General features: G+C 38.2%; 1 protein-coding gene across 2 annotated transcripts; it reads left to right on the top strand.

The window, feature by feature from the left end:
* Window positions 1-15,074: 15,074 nt before the first annotated feature.
* LOC112289132 (phosphatidylinositol/phosphatidylcholine transfer protein SFH12) lies at window positions 15,075-20,155 on the top strand. Of its 2 annotated transcripts, none has more exons than XM_024534092.3 (9): window positions 15,075-15,294; window positions 16,886-17,513; window positions 17,721-17,797; window positions 18,011-18,145; window positions 18,362-18,485; window positions 18,802-18,838; window positions 19,003-19,108; window positions 19,486-19,596; window positions 19,759-20,155. In XM_024534092.3, the coding sequence occupies exons 1-9, from the start codon at window positions 15,232-15,234 to the stop codon at window positions 19,912-19,914; spliced, it is 1,437 nt and encodes a 478-aa protein (XP_024389860.1). In that variant the 5' UTR covers window positions 15,075-15,231; the 3' UTR covers window positions 19,915-20,155. The 2 variants fall into 2 exon arrangements, with proteins under 2 accessions (XP_024389860.1, XP_024389859.1); XM_024534091.3 differs by having other exon boundaries at window positions 16,883-17,513.
* The last annotated feature ends 239 nt before the right edge of the window (window positions 20,156-20,394 follow it).

Raw genomic sequence — 20,394 nt, 5'->3', positions numbered from 1 at the left:
ATAGGGAGAAACTTCTTCAAACCAATTTTGGCAAGGGAGGAATGAGAACATTGGTTCAAGATTACTTAAAAGAGCATGAAACAGCAGTACGAGAAAGTGCAAGTTATGGTGCTAGAGTAGATGATGACCTTGGTGGAAGTACGGAAACTAGTGAGTTTTGGGCTTCTACTATTTTTACAATGCAAGAAGGAAAATTACCTCGAGAAGCGTTATTGAGGACTGTAGCTACAATACGAGGTGCAACAGGTTGGGAGGATCTTGTTGAATCTCTTTCAGTTCATGCATATATTGCTAAGAACCAACATGAAGCTTTGATGGAAGAAAAGAGACGAGGAAATTTTGATGATACGAGAGAAGGAAATTCTTCTAAGAGGCAAACTGGAGGAGACAAGGCTCGAGAGGCAGCTTCACAAGAATTACCTATAAAAGATACCTCAGCATCATTCGAAGAAAAAACAAGGGAGACAAAAGATAAGAGCAAATCAATTACTTATAAGCTACTTTCTGACATTGAAGCGGCAACAAATTTGAAAGGGGTGTTAGAAGAACGTATATTAAACGCTAAGGTGGAATTCACATTGAAAGAAGTTTTGGGAATTGCAAAGAAAGAGTTTCATGATGTTATCATTGACAACATTAAGCGAAAGAGGCAATTAATGGACAAAACTGGAATGAATCATGCTATTGATGCAAGAATATATAAAGATGAAGAAGAGGTTGATATTGATTACAAACAACCAACAAATAAAAAGAATGGATATAATCAACGAGTACATTTCAAAGATTATAGTGATAAGGAAATGGAAACTTTGAGCCATTATACTCGAAAGCATTGGGCAAGGGCAACTACTGAGGTATTGGTGAAAGTAAGAGATATAGAAGAACCAATTGTTGCTTTAATCGACCATAGTTCTGAAATAAATCTCATGACTAAAGATCTTTATAAGAAGCAAAAATGGCCAATTGATATAGAACATGGATGGGCAATACGAGTAGCTAATAATACACGGAACGAATTATATAGAGCTTGTGCAGATGTCAAAATTCGGATTGGGAATGTTGCGACGGAGCAACATTTCTTTGTTCAAGATACAACGTCTTATCCGTTGATTTTAGAATAACCTTATATTATGGCAACACGGATGGAAACAAAAGTACTTGACGATGGTTCTGCTTATACAAAGGTACGTATTGAAGATGAGAGAAAAGCTGTACAATTTCTAACAGTACCTCCTAACCATGAACGCAATCGAGATAGGTTGAGGGAGAAACCATTGCCAAAGATTGTTGAAGGATTTAAGGATTTTGGGGAGGTACCACTATAAAGGGAGATTATTGTCAAGGACAAAGACTCGATGAGGGAAAATATACACCAAAAGACTATCTCGATATAATAAGTCAAAATATAAACAAGTAGGTATATTAAAAGGAAACTGGAATGGCTATTGCCACAAGACAAGAAACTAAAGACTCTTGAACCTGGACTAGAAGCAAGAAAAGAGTTGACAAGAGTGAAGAAGCCTTCACTCTTGTCTCTATATATACTATCTAACTAGGGGCTACGTGGCGACGTTCTATAGGACCTCCAATATGTGTTGACTTTGTAGGACACATGCCTTGACTTACAAGGCAAGTTTTTCTACGTGTGGGCCACATAGTTAGCTTGATCTTCAAGCTAACAACATGTGTGGCACATGGCCAACTTGTTGACCACGTTTCTAATCCAAAAAGTCAATTAAAGACACCTATGAAGTCAAAGCAGCGTCTAGGAAGTTTCTAGGAAGCTTTTATATTAAATATTATAGAATTAACTTACTTTTATCTACTTTTACTTACTTCTACCTATTTCTATATGTAATTATTAGCTTACATGATTATGGCCGTGACATTACCCCCCCTTCTAGAGACGAGTTCCATAAGGCGCGGTCATCATATGTTGAGGAAATCTATGATGCGACAAATTGTATTCGTCATATACTCTGATCTCTGTTCTCTTCGAAGATGATTGATAGGGCCTCTCAACCATCGGTAGTGTCCCATACCAGGGCGGGAAGACCACCCAGTTATTTGATCATTGTTGAGGCCTTCGTAACTTCCTTCGAATAGAATATTTGGAACACCATCAGGAGTTGTTCCTACCTCTAGCGAAATCACCAAACATCGAGAGTCCCTTCCCAAATCATGATACCAAACGCGTTGTATTTTACCATCTGTTCGAAGAAGAACATGTCATTCTTGAAGATCTTCATCTCGATTGCGTCGTCTTGAAGGTTGTGACAATCGTAATGTCTCGTCCGGCAGGTCAGCAAACGAAAGTTCTTGAGTTGAATCCGCTGGTTGTTGGCTCTCCATCTAATTAGCATCACAAATGCAAAGAAGTTACAAACAAGGATAGGAAATTGAATGTTATCTTGCCTCAATCTTGTCTCTTTTATAAGAGAGATTTTCATCTTAGTTTTGATGGATGTCGTTGATGAAAAACTTTGACTTTAGCTGATGCATTTGCTAGATTCCTGGATGGCTCCCATGTGCGTTCACTAATATCATATCCGCGCCAATGAACAAGATATTCCAGCTTATTTCGGTGCCGCCTTGAGTCTACTATCTCTTCTACCTCAAATTCTTCATTATTATCTACTTCTATAGGAGGCGGTGGCATTTGTCTTCTTCCTTGTATATCCACTGTCTTATATGGTTCAAGAAGAGACACATGGAATACAGGATGGATCTTCATTGACTCCGGTAGATGTAACCGATATGCAACTGGGTTGATCTGTTCAGAAACAGAAAAGGGGCCAAGCCTACGATAGTCCAACTTGTCACAAGGTCGAGTAGTCTTGATATTGCGACGAAGTAGCCATACCTTATCACCCACGTTGATTTGTGGTTGCTCCTTACGATATAGATCTGCGTTTATCTTTTGTCGTTCTTGAGCTTCCTTCAATTGCGTCTTCATTATTGCATGTAACTCTGACAACCGATTTGCCATATCTTCTGCTGCAGGATTATCAACTTTTGAAAAATCAAAAGTATCAAGTCGTGGATGATAGCCATAATTGGCAAAGAAAGGTGTTTGTTGCGTGGAAGAATGTACCGTATTATTATAAGCAAACTCTGCCAATGGTAGAAGGGTTGTCCAATCATCTTGTTGGTAGTTGATAGTACACCTTAAATATTGCTCCAAGACTTGGTTTATGCGCTCTGTTTGTCCATCAGTTTGAGGATGGAAAGCCAAAGATAGCTTTATGTCCACTTTTAAAATCTTGAAAAGAGTCCTCCAAAATCTTGACACAAATTGAGTTCCCCTATCTGATATGATATCTTTAGGTAATCCATGATAGCGATAGATATTATCAATGAAAAGCTTAGTTGTTTCTTCACCTGTGATAGATTTTGTACATGGCACAAAATGTGCCATCTTGGTGAAACGATCTACTATCACAAATATAGAATCATAAGATCTTGAGCTTGGAAGATCTATGATGAAATCCATAGAAACAGAAGACCATGGTTGTTCTGATATAGGTAATGGCTGAAGAAGTCCGTAAGGTCGATGACGAGGAATTTTTGATCTTGAACAAATATCACATGATTGTACAAAGTCTTTGACTGACTTCCACATTTGTGGCCACCAAAAATCTCTTGATATGAGTTCCAAAGTCTTATTATATCCAAAGTGCCCTGCTGCTGGAAAGTCATGACGTGCTTGAAGAACACGTAAACGTGCTTCTCCTTCTGGAACATATAGGCGTCCTTCAAAATATAATAGATTATTCTTGAACTCGAACTTAGAAGAATCATGAGACTTGGAAGAATTATTCTCAATATCATAAACAAGAGGGTCTGAGGACATACTGGACTGGATTTGTTTGAGAAAAGTTGAATCAACAGTCAATGTTGATTTCATTGCTCGGAGATGAAATTGCTCCGGTTTCAAGAGGACCGTTCTTTGTTGCTCAAAAGCTGCATCTCCTTCTTTTGGTACAAAATAAGAACGTCTAGATAGGGCATCAGACAAACCTTGTTGTTTTCCTGGCCGATAAGTGATAATGAAGTCGAATCTTGACAAAGACATACTCCAACGAGCTTGACGACGATTCAACACGCGTGCTGACATGAAATACTCGAGGTTCTTGTGATCTGTATACACAGTGACTGGACTACAAGCACCTTCTAGATAATGACGCCATTCTTGAAAGGAATCCACGATTCCAAGAAGTTCTTTATCGTGGATCTCATAATTGATCTCGGCTGCTGAGTATTTTCTTGAATGAAAAGCTATCAGATGAAGTTTGTCATCTGTTCCCATTTGTGATAAAACTGCACCCAAGGCAAAATCCGATGCGTCTGTTTCCATAAAAAATGCCTTGGAAAAGTCAACACGATATAAGACTGGTGCAGAGACAAACGATGTCTTCAAGGCTTCAAATGCTGCTTCCGCTTCTTGATTCCATTGGAATTTATCTTTACTAGTCAAGCGTGTAAGTGGAGCTGCAACTCGTGAGAAATCTTTGATGAAGATCCGATAGTAATTGGCAAATCCCAAGAAACATTGAACATCTCTTACTGTCCTTGGAATCTTCCAATCGATGATTGTTTGGACTTTCTTAGAATCCATCATGAGACCATCATTTGAAATGATGTATCCTAAAAAGTCAACTTGAGTAATGTGAAATACACACTTTTCCATCTTGGCGTACAATCCTGCATCTCTAAATTTTTGTAATACTTGACAAACATGTATTTTATGTTCTTCGACGTTCTTAGAATAGATCAGGATATCGTCTAGATAGCAGACGACAAAATTGTCTAAGAATTCACAAAATACATCATTCATGAGATGTTGAAAAGCAGCTGGTGCATTCGTGAGTCCAAAGGGCATGACATTATATTCGAAATGTCCATACCTGGTTCGAAACGCAGTCTTCCATTCATCTCCTTCTTTGATCCGTACTAGATTATATGCTCCTCTTAGATCTATTTTTGTATAGATCTTAGCTTGATTCAACTGGTCAAGGAGTCCTGATATCAAAGGTAATGGATACCTGTTCTTGATTGTGATCTTGTTGAGTCCTCGATAATCAACACACATTCGTAAAGATCCATCTTTTTTCTTTACGAATAGAATTGGAGCTCCTGCTGGAGATTTTGAATGGCGTATGAAATTCTTCGCTAAATTCTCGTCAATATATGTCTTGAGTTCAGCCATCTCATCTTGCGATGAACTGTAAATTGGTCCAAATGGTGGCTGAGTTCCTTCCTTGAGGTCGATTGAACAATCATATGGGCGATGCTCAGGAAGAATATCTACATTCTTTTTCTCAAAAACGTCTTGATACTCCTGATATTGACTTGGAATGCCAATTGAAGTCTTTACGTTTTCAGAAATAGGTGCAGCATAAATAGCAAAAGTTGATCCTTCTTTTGCTGCGTGTATAAATGCTTTTGCACCTATCAGTACGGGTTTTACTATACTAGACTTATAATTTTTTACTTGGTTGGTAGAACTATTAATAACGCTTTGGGAAAAGTCAAGTTTACGCAAATTCCAATCTATTCGAGGATTATATTTTTCTAGCCAGGATAAACCTAAAATAACTGGATTGGACGGGGATTTAATTATGTTAAAAGCTATGTAGCTATCATGACCGTCTATTGTTACTTTTATAGGATGAGTTTCATGAGTGACATCTCCAGAAGACAAGGGACGACCATCTATGACTTCTACATGTACTGGTTTAGGTTTCTGTACAAAGGGTATTTTATGACTTTTAACAAATTGTTCATCTAAAAAACATGCTGAGGCTCCCGAATCTAATAAAGCAGAGGCTTTGTAATTCTTAGGTCCTAAATATAAGTCTATTATAAAACAAGGAGAGGGTTCTGAGGAGAGGATAGGACCTTCATTAGGAATTGTACAAGGTTCCAGCTGCACGGTCCCTATTGTAGCTGGACGAATCCATTTTCCAACATGTTGTTTTCTTTGACCGTCGTACCCCTCATTTTATAGTTGCTTCGTTTCTTTGGACAATGTTGAGCAGTGTGCTTAGGTTCTCCGCAATATAAACATAATCCTTCTTGACGACGACGAATCTTTTCTTGCTCAGTTAGGGGTTTAAAACGTACCACGTCAATTTGCATGTCTTCTACTTCTGAATATACGTTTGGCAAAGATATTGATGTTGCCATTGAGTAATAACGTTGAGGTTCCCGTGAATGATTCTCGGATCGAAATTCGAAAAGTCGATTATCACATTTTACCGCAAAATCGATTACTTGACTCAAAGTTTGAGGATCAGGTAAGTTGAGCATCAATTTCTTTACTTCGTATTGCAATCCATAAAGAAATTGATTGATGAGTGCAGCATCATCCCACTTGATGTCAATTGCAAGTTGTCGAAATTGTGAAGCATATACTGTTACTGAGCGATTTCTTTGTTGCAGAATTCGGATCTTATTTGTTGCAACACGAGTTGCATCGTGTTCACCATACATAGATCGAAACTCTGCCAAAAAAGCTTCCAAATTGTCCAATATTGGATTTCGTTGTTCAAGAAAAGACGAAAACCACGATAATGCAGAACCAGAAAGTAGAGTGCCAATAAATCTGACTTGTGATCCTGGAGTTGGATAGCTTTGCGGTTGAAGTTTAATTGCCAATTGTACTTGATTGATGAACCCTCGAAACTTTGATCTCGTACCATCAAATTTCTCAGGTAAGGCAATTCTTGGTTCTCTAGTACTTATAGGGTGTTGTACAATTGGAGAAGGAACGTGATTTGTTGTAGATGTTGAAGCAGCTCCGATCATCTCTATATCTCCACTTTCTGCTATTCTTGTTCTTTCCTGTGTTGGTGAATTGAGTTGATGCATCGCAAGCATTAACTCCCTCATTTGCTCTTGCATTTGTGCCATTGTACTCTTCATTTCAACAAGCTCTGCCATAATGACACTAAGAAGAAAAATTTGTTTGATATTGCTCAAGACAAAAGAAAAGAAAGACTTGATAACAAAGAAGATACTAAGAACAATATCAGTTTAGAAGTGGGTAATCCGCAAACTTCTAATACGCTTATGTCTTGTCAAGAGAAAGGGGTAATCCACTCTTACTCAAGAAAAAACAAAGCTCTGATATTATAAGTGTACTCTTGTCAATCTGTCAAGGACAAAGACTCGATGAGGGAAAATATACACCAAAAGGCTATCTCGATATAGTAAGTCAAAATATAAACAAGTGGGTATATTAAAAGGAAACTGAAATGGCTATTGCCACAGGACAAGAAACTAAAGACTCTTGAACCTGGACTAGAAGCAAGAAAGGAGTTGACAAGAGTGAAGAAGCCTTCACTCTTGTCTCTATATACACTATCTAACTAGGGGCTACGTGGCGACGTTCTATAGGACCTCCAATATGTGTTGACTTTGTATGACACATGCCTTGACTTACAAGGCAAGTTTTTCTACGTGTGGGCCACATAGTTAGCTTGATCTTCAAGCTAACAACATGTGTGGCACATGGCCAACTTGTTGACCACGTTTCTAATCCAAAAAGTCAATTAAAGACACCTATGAAGTCAAAGCAGCGTCTAGGAAGTTTCTAGGAAGCTTCTATATTAAATATTATAGAATTAACTTATTTTTATCTACTTTTACTTATTTCTACCTATTTCTATATGTAATTATTAGCTTACATGATTATGGCCGTGACAATTATGGAGGTACAAAAGAGGAGGTACTCTCGCGAGATGAAGGTACCTTTGAAGCGAGTTTTATTGGTATTTTGGAGAATAGAAATATTATGTATAAGAAAGTTGATGATTTTAAAAGAAAAGAAAGAAAAAGATTATATGATATTGAAGGAGAATTACGCAAGTTAAGTACATTGTAAGATGATGAGAGGATTTTAGGTATTTATGAAGAAAATAGACTGGAAGATTCATTGGAATTGATTACATCTATTGGATTAGGGGATAATGATAAGATTGTTGAGATTCATCCGAGAGAGGTTTATACCATACTTGAATCTTTTCAAGCACCAGAAGTCATTGTAGAGACGAGATATAAAATGGCAGATAAGAAGGTAAAGCCTGTTGCCGGACCATTACCAGAAGATTCTAAAGAACAAATGAGAGAAGCATTAAAAGAAGCAAGTTTAAGAGATCCAATGAGTATTGGACACCAGTTTACTAAAGAGACTTTTGAAGAATTGAAGATTGGTTCTGATGGTTTTTTATTGTCGAAAGAAATTACTTACTTCAAAAAGATGTTGGCTAAACAAGGTAGATTGTTTGCCTTCGAATCTTATGAAATTGGGTGTGTGGATCCAAATATTATAACACCTATGGTTATCTTTACTATACCGCATGTACCTTAGAATCTAAGATCGATTCCAATACTGAGGGCACATTTACCTAAATTGATGGAACTATTAAAAGAAAAGATAAAGATGAAAATATTGGAACCTTGATTTGTGCCGTATTCTAGTCGATGGTTTACGGTATCTAAGAAGAATGGGTCACTACGGTTTATTCAAGATATGCAACCGGTGAATGTAATAACTGTTAGGAATGCAGGAATTGGACCTATTGTTGATGAATTTGTTGAGACGTTTGCAGGAAGGGCAATCTATTCAATGGATGACTTGTATTTAGGTTATGATCAATTTCAACTTGCCGAAGGAAGTAGAGATATGACGACGATGAGGACACTATTTGGATTCATTAGAATGTGCACTCTTCTTCAAGGCGCGACCAACTCAGTTGCGCATATGATGAATGGGATGAATAAGGTATTGAGAGATTTTATTCCGGAGAAGACTATGCCTTTTCTGGATGATGTTCCTATAAAAGGGTGCAAAGTAGGAGACAAGGATGAAACTTTAGATAAGAGGGGGTATCGCAAATATGTTGTTGATCAAATACAAGATTGTGAAAAGATTTTAACTCGGCTTGGAGAAGTTCATCTTACATTATCCGGTATGAAGTTCGTATTTGGAGTACAAGAGGTTGTGATTGTTGGACATTTATGTGGATCTTACGGAAGAAAACCAGATCCGACTAAAGTTGATGCAATTGGAAGGATGAAAGAGGATTGTGATTCTTTAATAGAGGTTTGCAGGTTTTTAGGTGTATGTGTATTTTATCGAATCTGGATCCTTCATTATGCTCACATAGCGGATCCATTATATGAACTGTTATGCAAGGGCTACCGATTTAAATGGGAAGAAAGGCATATTCAGGCAATGCAAAGATTGAAGAAATTATTGATGTTACCTCCAATATTGAGGAAGGTTGATGATAAGTGTAATAGACCAGTGATTCTTACAATGGACGCTAGTCCAATTGCCATTGGATGGGCTGTGGGTCAAGATGATTCAAGTGGGAATAGATTTGCAGTTCGATTTAGAGCTAAAGTTTTAAGTATTCATCAGCGTGCATATTTGCAAGTCAAAAGAGAACTTTGGAGAATTGTTTTGGCTATGAAAGATGAAAAGGACTATTTGATTGGGACAGTAGTAGTAATTGAAACAAATTGCTTGCCATTGCTTGGAATGATTATTAACTGTTCAACACCAGATATTGCAATGTTGAGATGGATTGCTTATATTAAGTCACTAAATCCAGAATTTAAGCATGTTATTGGGAAGGACAATTTAGTAGTAGACATATTATCTCGAGCAAGATATGAGAGGGAGGACAAAATGGTTGAAGACATTGATGACGTTGGATTGAAATTCTATTCAATATCAAATCTCAACAGAGAAGACAAGCTATTTCTTGAAGAATCTTATGAAGGAGAATTATTGGATATTGGTCATTAATTGAATACCTTGACGAAGCACGGGAATTGGTCTACAGAAAAATTCAAACAAATAAGAAAAAAAGCATATGGATTTTTGCTTCGAGATGGATTCTTATAGAAGAGACCAAAGAAAGGAATTGGGATGCCACACGAGTGATAGGCAAAAAGGAAGAAAAACTAAAATTATTGAAGGAGTTTCATAATAGTTTATGGACAGGGCATAGAGGAATCTGGGCTACTTTTGCTAAACTCAAGGAACGATATTGGTGGAAAAATATGTATTGAGATGTGCTCTCATTTGTAGAGTCATGTGAAATCTGTCAATCGTATTCTAATATCCGACATCGAGATGGTCTTCATCCTACATATCCTCTGGCTATTCATTTTAAATGGGTTGTTGATTTAGTTATTATGCCAGTTGGGTTATGGCAGATGAGATATTTGGTCTTAGCTCGTGAAGATTTATCAAATCAAGTAGAAGGAAGAGCATTGAGGACAAAATCTACAGAGGGGATTTGTAGGTTTTTGCTTGAAGATGTCATTTGCCGCTACGGATGCGTAGGAAAAATCACTGCATATCGTGGAGAATTAAATGCACAAGAAGCTCGTAAGTTCTTTGAAAGATGTGGAGTTAAACTATCATTGACTACTGCTTTTAATCCGGAAGGGAATGCAAAAAGCGAATGTGGTCACCCACCGATTGTGAAAGCATTAGTTAAAGCTTGTAATGGGAAAGTTAGAAAGTGGCCACGGCTTTTGTCATTTGCATTATGGACTGATCGAACAATACATAGTTCAGTGATGGGATATATGCTAGTAGAACTTATGACAAGTCAAAAATCAATCATCCCGATTGAAGAAAAGGTACTTACTTGGAGTATGCTATCGTGGAAAGTTGGATTGATAAGAGAAGAACTTCTGGCTATTAGGATTCGACAATTAGAGCAAAGATCGGAAGATGTGCAAATAGCATTGGAAAGATTAAAAAGAGCAAGGTTACAAAACAAGGCGCGATTCGATAAGCAACATCGATTGAGACCTAAAGTAATCGAGGAAGGTGATTGGGTACTTGTTTATGATAGTAGTCTGGACAACCAATATAGCACTTTACGGAAGTTTTCAAAATGTTGGTTTGGACCATATGTAGTAACAACTATTCATGATAATGCGACTTACTCATTACGAGAGTTAGATGGTACAAAATTGAAAATACCAATTGCAAGGAAGCGAGTAAAAATATTTAAAGAAAGACATGTGGGGATGAATATGGAAGACTTTAATGAAGGTATAGAGATTCTGCAGCAAGAAGATGAAAGTGATTTGGATAATGAAGGTGACGAAGTTGAACTGGACAAAGACGTAGAGAATATATTATAAATCAAACAGCAATTGGATAAATTGGTGTATATCGGAGGATGCACAGGTTCAGAGGGGGTGGATGTCGTGTTGTAATACGAGTATACCGTGAAAATATAAAGAAATGGGACTTTTATTAATGTTCAGTTATCTCAAATATTGGGAGCAATGACCGATTCTAGTGCCAATATTCAGGGGTCAATTCAAACACCCCATCACAGTCGGTCAGGGCATACTTACCAACAATGAAATGCTCTGTTCGAGTCCAATAGTGGGAGTCAATAGAATCGAGAGGAATAAATCGATGACTGAGTGAGCCTGATGTGAAGGACCAATTTGACTCAATTACGAGAACATCCAAGTCTTACTACGGGCCTCTTAGCCAATATGAGACCTGATTTGTTCGGGCGACTCAATGTGGTCCTGATTATAGGGGTTTTGATTCTGTTTTAGGCTGTCCTGTTCTCCGTGCCGATTCAGGGAACGTTGTTTCTGGAAAAAGAACCTTTTAAATGGCAAAAAATGGAGGAGAAAGCTCTGATAACGGGAGCCAATTTCGAATCCAAGATGAAAGATTGAAGAAATTGAGAGGCTAAGGTTTGAGAGGGAAGGAAAAAAAAAAAAAAAAAAAAAAACATTTAGAAATGGTTAGGGTGGAGGAGAGGATTCAGAGATTTGGGAATTTGGGAGGTTAAAAAAAAGGGAGGATACAAGGTTTTTGGGTAGGGGTCAGAAAAAAGAACTTCTGGCAATCAATACTGAAAGATCAATGTGTTGTATTGGTGAATCGGGATTTTAGTGAAGTGGGTGTGATTATTCTTGACTGTTTTGTGAAATCAAAGTTACGTCTGTGATTGAAGAATTAAAAGGGTATCTATAGGATTGAGTATGCAGAGTGAATGAAAATTTTTGGGTTAATCTAACAAGATAGTCAGTGGATACAAGGTCGTGAGTATAAAGCGGTATCAAAGATTAGCAGATTGGGTTGTTCGGGGTTCTTTGGAATGTCTAGAGACCTACCGGCTAAGGCAAAAAGGATTTCGACGAGCAGTCGAAAGACATCCATATAGATTTACGATATATTCTTGTAATCGTTTATATTCCAACAGTCAAAAACTGATAGACTGCTTGAATATTAACGAATCTCTATATTACCTCCTACAGCCAAACGCCCGGTGCGTTCTCGAGTAGGAAAGTACATAATACGAGAGCGTAAGAGGAAATTCTTTGGTCCAATCATAGACACTCTTACATCTCGCTCTATGGGATATAAAATAGTATTAATATACAAGCGAGATGCTTAAGGCCAAATAATCCGCTATAAAGCTTGTCTTGTTGCTCAAGGATTTAATGAACGATTTGACATTGATTATGAATCCACATATTCTCCAGTCATGGATTCAATTACATTTCGATATATTATTGGAATGACAATTCATGCCACCCTTGAGATGCATCTGATGAATGTAGTAACTGTATATCTATATGGTTCTCTTGATGCAAATATTTATATGAAAGTTCCACCTAGCTTAGAAACATGAACTTCAAATTGACACGCTTTAGGAAAATATCGTGGTATTAAATTATGTAAGGCCTTGTATGGTTTAAAATAATCCGGACGCATGTGGTATCAACGTCTTCGAGATTATTTAATTACAAATAAGTTTATAAGTGATCTACTAATCCCTTGTTTGTTTATGAAACGAGATAAAACTGGTTTTGTAATCATCGCTGTATATATTGATGATCTTAACCTAGTGGGTGCTACATCTGCATGTATTATAGCTACAAACCTACTTATATGTGAATTTGAGATGAAAATGCTAGAAAAAACAACTTTCTGCATTGGTCTTCAGATTATGCATCTAACAGATGGTAGCATTTTTTTCTACCAACTAACGTATATTAGACAAATCTTGCAAAGATTTAATATGATTGATGCTTATCCATTGTCCACACCAATGGTTGGACATGGTTGTGATGGTCATAATCCATACCATCAATGCGAGGAGGAGGAGGAAATATTAGGAGACCAATATCCATACCTCGTAGCGGTTGGAGCACTTTTGTATTTAGCTACATCTACAAGATCAAATATTGCATTTGCAATTAGTGTTCTTGCAAGACATAGTGCATGTCCAATACTACAATATTGGAATGGCATCAAATATTTATTACATTATTTAAAAGGTACTGAAGACTTCGGATTATACTACACACAATTCGTAGATCCAAAATTGGTTTGATACTATAATACAGGATATAAATCTGATATTGCAACAGCTAAATCTCAAACATGATATGTATTCTTAAGACATGGAGCTACAATATCATGGAAATCAATGAAACAAACAATAACTTCAACTTCATCCAACCATGCAGAAATTATTGCCTTATATGAAGCATCTCGAGAATATATTTGGTTGTGATCAATTGATAAATTCATTCAAACAACCTGTGGATTTTCATATGATGATTCTCCAACTATCTTGTATGAAGATAATAGTGCTTGTATTCCACAGATGCAAGTTGGTTTCATTAAAGGCAACAGGACAAAGCATATTGATCCAAAGTATTTTAGTTATACCCATGACTTGATTACTGATCAAGCACTTATAATTAAGAAAATTGAATCTACAAATAATCTTGTTGATCTCTTCACTAAAGCTCTCCCATTAAACAACCATCGTCGACTTACTTATGGCATTGGTATGCGGCGACTTGCTCTTCTTATATAAGAAAGTTAATGGGCTCTTTAAATAATTAAAGAAAATGATGTTGTATTCTTTTTCCTTCATCTATGGTTTTGTCCTTAAATAAAATAAGGTTTTTCTAGATAAGGTTTTAATGAGGCAACAATTGTTGATCTTGCAAGATCACAAAAAAGTATAGATTATAATTCTATACAAATTTTATATTATGTAAATATTATGATGAGCAAGGAGGAGTGTTGAGATCATTAAATGTAGTCGACGCTCTCCATAATATTTACTGTAGACTACAATAAATATTGTAGCTACAATATTTAGAGTCTAGTGGAGAAGTACTATTTATCCTCTCCTCTTTTCTCTTCTTGTATATGAGACACAACTAGATGAACAGATTTTTATGTATGAAGCTCTCTCTCTCCTTAGAAACCCTCTTGTGTGTATGACTTACTACTACTCTCGTGTGTGTATATGACTTACTATTACTCTTGTGTTTTTCTAAACATTCTCAACAGTCTCAAACCATTTCATTGACAATTGGTTAGTTGCAGAACATGGCATCCATAGATAGAATTAATGGATGAACGATGATAACTTAGAAAAAGATGAACGAAAACACATCGCAGTTGCCAGCGTGGCAAGCGTGAATGCAAAATAGAGGGGCTGTGGAATTTAGTCTGGTTAACCATTTTAGGAGTCCATTGGGACAGAGATCTAAGATCTCGCTCGTGAAACACCCGCTCAAGGACTGGGGCCAGTAAAGTTTTAGAGCATTATCATTATTTGTCCAGCTCATCGCTCACCCAATTCTGCTCATTGTTGTTCTTGGTTGCACTCGTGCCACTCACTGGCAGAGCCATTTCAAAGGCGGGCAGAGAAAGATCTCAGATATAGAGCTAAATTAGATGGAACACACCTCAATCGACAAATGAAATCCTAATGAATGCAAAAGATAATTGGTGCACGAGATTGAGCACGAGAACAAGATCGATGTCAGGGAAGCCAACGGGGACAAGAACGGGGACGAGACCGGGGGCCAGAGCGGGGACGAAGCACGGACGAGGAGGAGGAGGAAGGGGACGGAAAAGGGGTGGCTATTTTCTCGTCCATCTTTCGCTTTGCCAGACCGTGGTCCTCCACTTTGTTCGGATTGTCTTCCACAATCTGTTGCACATGGTATCCGATTGCTTTTTTAATATTCTGATTGCTCGCTCACTCGCTCGCTCACTTGCAGGCGGAGGGGGCGGTGCAGTCGTGACCTCAGCCACTGCGCTTCTCTGCTTCCTTCATTCCCACTGCTGATACTCCACGTTCTCCTCCAGTGGACGCCGCCGTTGCTGTTGCTCTACGTTCAAGTTGCAGAATCATGCAGGGCAGTGAGTTAGGAGCGTCGGCGGCCGCCAAAGGTGCGGAAGCAATTGAGCATGGGGTAAGTGCTTCGGATCTGAAGCGTGTCGAATTGTTTCCTCGTTTTTTTTTTTTTTTTTTTTTTTTTTTTCAGGATATGTCGATGTGTAGGGGATAAATTTAGTAGTCGTCTTAGAGGGATTAGTGTCGGGATTCTATGTCATGCACTTAGCTGCGACATTACTTAATGACTTGCTTGTCCAAGTGACTGTGGCCTCATCCACTTCTTATTTACGACATATTGCATCGTTGCTAGCGTCATACGGACAATCATCCTTCTTAAGAACGTCGTTTGAAAGTTCAACAGCATCTTTCATGTGTATTCTGAAGTGCTCAGCTCAAGAGTACCTTCTATACTCTGCCACTAGGGCTTTGAGGATATACATTTGTAATGTATGCTATTAGTCAACTCGTGGATCAGTGCAAAATGAAGGGCTTGGATTTAGGTTTTGAGCTAGTTCTCTTCAAGAATTTGTTGACCATCGCCGCGATGTAGAAGACGTTTTGGTGGATTGAAGTGTTGGCATTCTGCCTCGTATTCATTTTCCACATCGATCAAGTCGTAGACACTTATGTAAAACTACTAGCTTTAAACAGTCCAGAGTCAACAAGATACAGTGCATTAGTCGTCATGCGAGGTTATTCAGGGGTGTGGGGTTAGCATATGAAGTGTGAGTTAGCGAGGACCAGAATTTGTGATGTGGATGGCGCAGACATCTACGAAGGAAGTGAGCGAAGTAGTTTCGCGTGTTAACGTACTTTACTCGATTGTGTGCGTTATCTCTTCTCTCGATCTTTCTCCTCTTATTGACTCTTCGTTGCTTGACCTCGGGAACTTTGTCTATCTCAGCACACTAGCTTGAAATTTATCATAGGGAAGAACAGAATGTTCAATTGCGTTTTCGACCAAGAGCTCCTCCTTCAAGTTTCTCTTTAATAGAAAACTATCTCTTTTTGCATATGAGCAGGTGCCCTCTCTGTAACGCTGAAGATTTCACTGCAAGTCCATTTTTTCCTATTGATTATAATTCTATTGATGAGTCCAGAAGTTTTTTCAACTACTGGTTAGAATGAATCCGCAGACCGAGTCTAGTATCGCCTGCAATAATGTTCACCATAATTCTGCATAATGTTGCTGGTGATGTCTTGAAATAGTAGCAGCCGGCCATAGTATTGCGAAAACTGTGTAAAGAGACTGATGATGGTTGTTGCTTAGAGATTTAATCGTGCATTTTGAATGTTTTACTAATTTATGTCCTAGTTAGGGACTTGATGATTGCCTTTCAGAAACGGTTAAATAGAAAAATACATAGTTGAAATAATTGTACAGAAGTCAGGAATTTGAATTTAAAATAAAAGTTACATCTTTCTGAGGATAGGCGGATGGGCTTGTGGATTGGAAACTCTTTGCGAAGTACTCTCTGAGCTTCTGTGACATTGTCCTGACAATGTCCAGGTCTGGTTTCTGGCTGCTGCAGAGCACGTTTGTGTTTTCTCTTTGGAGATGCAAATTAATGCGGGCTGGGTGATGTTAGATAGTCGGAAACAGCATACACATATTCCTCTATTATGACTTTTGTGCCCAACTCACTCGTCGTGGGTTGCTGTAGAAGGTCAGCGATACACTAGAGAATGAATCAAATGGTACGGAAGCGAGCAGTAATCATGCTGCTCAGGGAACTGCCTCTGTCAAAAGTCAGCTAGGAAAGCAACTGAGCAATGACGAGTTTGTGGATGCTCCCATTGATATAGAGTCGCCGGCGACGGGTGTTGAATCTTTTAAAGATTGTGAGGTTGTGCTTTCCAAGGCGGTAAGTCAACAAGAACAAAGAAGCAAGGCAGAGTGTGTGAATGAACCCCCAGCTTCAGAAACCAGTGCCGCTGAAGCGTCACAAGCTGACAATCCAATTCTCTCTGAGATATCTGAATCTGCGAAGGATGTTTACGAGGCAACAGCAGCCCCTGTCATTGCCACTGAAGGTGATTCTAAAGTTCATGAGTCATCACAGGGTAAATCGGATCAAAAAACAGCTGTTAAGTCTAATCAAGACGTAGCTATTCCGAAGGACTTGACAGAACAAAGTCTGCCGGCATCTTGCGTTGCTCCTCAAAATGGTTCGTATGACGCTGTTTCAAAGAGTAAAGATGAAGCTAAGCCTCCAACTGTAGTCGAGGATAATCACGATGTCGTGGGCACTCCAGTCACAGAGGAGGTCTCCGAAGCCGTTGTTGATAAGAAAGGTGCGTCATTAGAACTTAGTGACAGCTTTGTCTACAATGCCTCTTCTGAGAGTAAACTTATTGTATCAATGATAAACTGAGATACTTACATTCCATGAAAAATTGGTCCGAAGTTATATAATTCATAAGTTTACATTTGTGAGAAGAGTGTGTTAATGATAAATAGATGGTGTTGTGTTGAACCATTATATCAATACCTGGTTGCAGGGGCTGGAAACGCGGATGAACTAAAAATTCTTGAAGAGATGAGAGCCAAAATTGCTGAGATGGATCCAGAATCAAAGGTGTGTTTTACTGTACTGTACATTTGATGCTCACTTATTTATTCAACAATTGTTTTAGAGACGTGAAGATGCAGCTTCTATTTTTAAATGTTATCCTCTATTGTTGGAAAAATTGAATATACATCTAAGTGTCGGGGTAAGTGAAGTAAAGTTGAGAGTTTGCGCTCGCTTATGTTCCGTGGTCTAGTATAAATGCATAAGTTCCGATTTCAGGATACGGACGAGGCCACGCTAAGGCGTTTTTTGAGGGCTCGAGCTTGGAAACTCTCCAAGGCAGTCAAAATGTTCGTGGATCATCAAACTTGGCGGCGTTCTTTTGTGCCTCTCGGTTATATTCCTAAAGAAGAGGTGATTCTTTGATCACTAACATGTCAAGGATGACAACGCCGTGTTTTTTCTTTTACTTAATTTTCTTCTTTCGATGTTAGGGTTGATTATCTCGACATATCTGAAGATGCCTGTGACTAGGAAGAAATGTTTATCCTCCTTTGAAGTTGTATTTGTGGAAAACTTTTGCTGTTTATGACTTGTATATAACCCTACGAAGGTATTTACTTCGTGTAGATTAAGAACGAGCTAGATGCTGAGAAAGTCTTTCTACAAGGGCACGACAAGAAAGGTCGGCCTATTGTTGTCATCATGGCAGCCAAGCACGATGCTAACAAACGCAAGTTTGATGAATTTAAACGTGAGTTAGCATAACTATTTCCATGCTTCCTTCCGATTTTAAAATACGTAAAGTTTTATCACACTAGATTTCTCTCTCTTTGATTATTGCATTGGATAAATGCAGTAATTTATCATGCTTTGCAGTAAGGGGTCAAGACCTGGCCACCAATCGTAAAACCGGCAGGAACTTTTAGCCCTTAGTGAATAATGCTTGTCCTGGTATTTGTAAGACAATATAAACTATAATATACATCCTATCTCAGCCAGTTCACAGTATCTTCAGTATTATTTGGAATTATTTTTGTCACAAGCATTTAACATGTTGCAATGTGCAGGTTATTGTGTGTTCAATTTTGACACAACAGTGGCCTGGTATGCATTTTGATTTTTCGTTCATTACCTTGTCTGCTGAAAGTGCTTAGACAGTTATTTAGGCTGGTTCTCAACGTACTAAACTTGAGCGCAAGAAAGTTTCATGTACTTGCGCCGTTAATTGATGGATGCTTGAATTACTTCTGAATCAACTGCCCGTGTAGCTTGAAGCCTGGGGAGGAGACGTTTACAGTCATTTTGGACCTGAAGGGTTTGGGTTACAAAAATGTGGACGTTCGAGGGTGGATATCTACATTTGAATTTCTGCAGGTTAGTTTCATAATAATTGCCTTGTCCTTACTATCCTACCTTTGGAGATTATGGTGAGTTTGAGAATGCTTCATAGTGGTTCAAATGATTCGAAGTGATCGCTGTGAAACCAAATTATAAAACCATTTGGTTTTGGCTGTCAATCTCTGCGGACATATTGTTGTACATTCGTTGAAATAGTGATGTAATTTGAGTAACTGGGACTGTTCTAATTATGAATATTAGTGCCGAACAATGGCGACCGATTGTATAATATATTAGCTATAGCGGCCCGCATTGGCTGCAGCAGTCATAAATGGAAAGAAATTGCCACTCATCATTATTCTCTTTTGTCAGATGTAATTCAAGTCCTAACAATGGTAGCTACGAAATTGCAGGCATACTACCCAGAGAGATTAGGTATGCTCTTTATCATCCATGTGCCGAAGGTATTCTGGGGAGGATGGAAGCTCGTGTATCCTTTCATCGACAAAGTCACAAGGGAAAAGGTTATTTATATTCTCAGTTCTCAATTGATTGCAATTGGACTCACCAGATATTAGTGCTTGAAACCGTGGTATGCTTGTCTATACGCGTATAATCTAATTTACAGGCAGCACGTAATCATTTTAAATACCAGAAATACTCAATAGAAGTTTTGGATCTTTCAGATTGTTTTTGTGGAAGACAAGCTTATTGAAGAGAAGTTAAGAGAAGAGATTGAGAATGACCAGATCCCAGATATCTACGGTGGGGGAGTGGCCCTGGTGCCAATTCAAAATGTAGCTCTTGTCAACCAGCCTCCGAGAGTAGCAAGCTCTGTATAATTGTATTGAAAATCATCTATTTAAGTTTGTAGAGTGGAATATTCTCAGTTATTTCTACGCCTTGTTTCTCATCACCTGCAAGTTATTCCTGTTGTAACGATGGTATATTGTAGAAGAGATTCTTCAATCAGCAATTCTAAGAATTGACTGGGACCTTGTTTCAATACTGTTAGTTTTTAACTGACTACAATACCGTCAGTTTTACAGCCAGTTCAAAATCAAATATTGTATTTATTGATAACTCATGTCGAATTTAGATGTCATGGAGTCGTTTTGTTACAATTTCCGACTGATTCCGTCAAATTTTGGGCCTTGGAACTCCTTAAGGATGTTGAATAACTGTGTTTAAAGAGACGCAGCTCCATCCCCTAATTTGAAATGATGCTGCATGCAATCATCTCCAAAGTTGCATTGTATGGATTGGCGAAGTTTGGCTGATTTAAATGTGGACTTCAGTTTAATCATATCTCAAGTTTAATT

The sequence above is a fragment of the Physcomitrium patens genome, chromosome 11 (genome assembly GCF_059467195.1).
Source record: "Physcomitrium patens ecotype Gransden chromosome 11, ASM5946719v1, whole genome shotgun sequence".
Lineage (NCBI taxonomy): Eukaryota > Viridiplantae > Streptophyta > Bryopsida > Funariales > Funariaceae > Physcomitrium > Physcomitrium patens.
This window is presented reverse-complemented; position numbering and strand designations above follow the sequence as displayed.

What these genes read in the sequence shown, in the direction of transcription:
- LOC112289132 (XM_024534091.3), top strand. Translation starts at nt 15,232, where the DNA reads ATGCAGGGCAGTGAGTTAGGAGCGTCGGCGGCCGCCAAAGGTGCGGAA. An exon ending in CTACATTTGAATTTCTGCAG is followed by an intron (nt 19,109 to 19,485) that starts GTTAGTTTCATA and finishes ACGAAATTGCAG; the next exon opens with GCATACTACCCAGAGAGATT. An exon ending in ACAAAGTCACAAGGGAAAAG is followed by an intron (nt 19,597 to 19,758) that starts GTTATTTATATT and finishes TGGATCTTTCAG; the next exon opens with ATTGTTTTTGTGGAAGACAA.